The 2,563-nt window shown below is 36.0% G+C and overlaps 1 protein-coding gene across 1 annotated transcript; it reads left to right on the forward strand.

The window, feature by feature from the left end:
* The first annotated feature begins 669 nt into the window (after positions 1–669).
* On the forward strand, positions 670–1,795 carry LOC145045278 (CASP-like protein 1). The gene is made up of 3 exons (XM_078993615.1): positions 670–1,063; positions 1,157–1,286; positions 1,420–1,795. Exons 1-3 carry the CDS (start codon positions 780–782, stop codon positions 1,645–1,647), a joined length of 642 nt encoding a protein of 213 aa, XP_078849741.1. The 5' UTR covers positions 670–779; the 3' UTR covers positions 1,648–1,795.
* Positions 1,796–2,563: the final 768 nt, after the last annotated feature.

The following is a 2,563-nucleotide window of genomic DNA, read 5'->3' on the forward strand; positions in this document are numbered from 1 at the left end:
AATCCTATGACTTTCAGAATTTATATAAATGGCCCGTTAATATTAACCTTTGATTCTAAATTTTAGAAGGTTTATATTTGTTCTCACGTTCTCAACCTTTTAGGTGTTTTCATTTATATATATATATATATATATATATATATATATATATATATATATATATATATATATAACAAAACTTGAACCCTCAATCTTAATGAGAAAGGAAAAAGAACCACATCTGATACCTTTGGAATACAAAGGGCCACAACGGATATCTTGGAGTAGAAGCCCTTTATTAAATGATTTTTATATAACACCAAAAATAATATAATGAATATTAATCGAATACTAAATGATATTAATAAATTATATATGCCGTAAAAAATCAGAACACCTAATATATTATAATGAGATCATCATGAAGTACAATTGACCACGAAATGCAAGTAGGCGGCTGTTGTTGATAGAAAAGGCAATAATTAAGAGGCCTCCCAGCTACCGTTACCCATACATTTGACTTCAATATCAATGACCAATCGTGTCTTTAAAGCTAAGCAACATCTAATATATATTTGGTAAACCCAAGTTGACCAATTCACCAAACGCTGTGTGAATGAATATTTTAAACCTATATATATCAAGTTTATCCATGTGTATGTGAACATCCAACTGTTATCATGCAAATCTGTTGACCAACTGCTGTATAAAACTAAAATCCTTGATACCATAAATCCAACGACACTTCCAAAGAAAAAACAAACAGTGCTTTTCTGTAATCTGCATCCCGGAATTAAACCATGGCATCCAATGACTCCGCTATTCCTCCACATGCCCATGCCGCCGTTAGCATGGAGGTACCACTAAAGTCGTCAGCACCACCACCGGAGTATAGTGCTACAAGAGGCGCAGGTGGATCCAAGAAGCATTCAGTAGTTGATGTGTTCTTCAGGGTCGTGCTTTTTGCAACTACCGTGGCTGCTATCGTTCTTCTGGTCATTTCTAATCAAACTGAGCTTATTCCGATTGCACCCGGAATAGCAATATCCAGGACTGGAAAATTCAGTCACTCCCCAGCTCATATGTAAGTAACTTCAACTTCAACCACCAAAACCATTGGCACAAACTGCGTCTATTATGAGACACGATATATATTTACACTCTTTTTATGATGTAGAAACCTTTTGGCAACGCTCTCCACGGCTGCTTTATACAGCATCATCACTGGTTTAATATCAGTTTTCGCACTCAGGAAGCCAGGAGGATCCTCAACGAAGCTAAAGTTTCATTTTGTGATAGTCGATTCAGTAAGCTCCTGAACGACACTAATTTATTTATAATGGATCCATGTTTCATTCGTATACAAAGCAAAACAAAATAAAATAATTTTAACTATGAAAATGATATACTGACATATAATTATAATCGGGTATGGTGCAGCTGCTATTAGGTATTATGGCTGCAGCAACAGGAGCATCAGGAGGTGTATCATACGTAGGACTCAAAGGTAACTCTCATAGCAGATGGAACGAGATCTGTGACACGTACGATACTTACTGCATCCGTGTTGGGGCCTCTATTGCTTTGTCGCTCGCATCCTCCGTAACACTTCTACTGTTGGTTTGGATCAATGTCTATGCACTTTCCAAGAAAATCGCCAGGCGATAGTTTACTACAATATCAAAAATATTTCATATGTACAAGTTTCATGTTATTCATCTTTTGTAGTGTAAATTTGTCTGTACATGTTTTACTCCGTGCCAGTTTTGTTTTGTGTTTGTAATATTTGTGATTGATAAAGATTGCATTTTAGTTATTGTTGATTTTGTTATATTTTAAAGCATTAGGGGTCCTACATATGTTGAAAGAGAAAGATAAATCTTAGCATTCCATCTTTCGTCGTTCCACGACTTTCGAGCATTTGATCTTTTTGACTTTAGAATATATAATTTATGGATTCAGAAAATTTTGTAAGTGCTTTATGACGTGAACGCAAGCATTTATGTTTAAAGAGTATTACATAAAAAATGTGTCGATACCTACTAGGGTATATGGATGCTCTTTTTCCCATTGAACATTCATATATGGATGCTCTAAAAATAATATTTCAATTAAACTCTGTTTTTTAATTAAAAGAGGTTTATAATGCGTAAATATTAAAACAAATATAGTTTTTAATAGTCATCGTACAATGAGTGAGATGACAAACGGGCAACAAGCTGTGTCACTAAGCCTTTTCGAATGATAAAGTTAATTCTTTTAAAGACTACATCCGAAGATCTAGGGGATATAACGTTACTATGCATGATTCATTGTACTCTTTTAAGAAGCTCTACATCATCCGGTGCGAGGAAACCAATCGTATCAAATGCAAATGATATGAACACGTGTTGATTTTCCAGGCACGATCTCTCATGTTTGGTGACTTTGCCTGTGGCTGCTTTTGAAGCAGCATATCCCTCTGTGAAACCCCCAACCCTCAGGCCCACGAGAGGGGATACCCCTGTAAGATCCACACATGCGTGTTTCCCTCCGACCCATCCAAAAATCAGAATGTCAGCCTGTCTGAGGGCTGACCTTCCTT

This window comes from Lactuca saligna, chromosome 5, assembly GCF_052625555.1.
Source record: "Lactuca saligna cultivar CGN05327 chromosome 5, ASM5262555v1, whole genome shotgun sequence".
NCBI lineage: Eukaryota > Viridiplantae > Streptophyta > Magnoliopsida > Asterales > Asteraceae > Lactuca > Lactuca saligna.

Bases quoted from the DNA above. Each gene is read 5' to 3' on its own strand.
- LOC145045278 (XM_078993615.1), top strand. From the start codon at position 780: ATGGCATCCAATGACTCCGCTATTCCTCCACATGCCCATGCCGCCGTT. The intron at 1,064-1,156 runs GTAAGTAACTTC...TTTATGATGTAG, and splicing joins AGTCACTCCCCAGCTCATAT to AAACCTTTTGGCAACGCTCT. The intron at 1,287-1,419 runs GTAAGCTCCTGA...GGTATGGTGCAG, and splicing joins ATTTTGTGATAGTCGATTCA to CTGCTATTAGGTATTATGGC.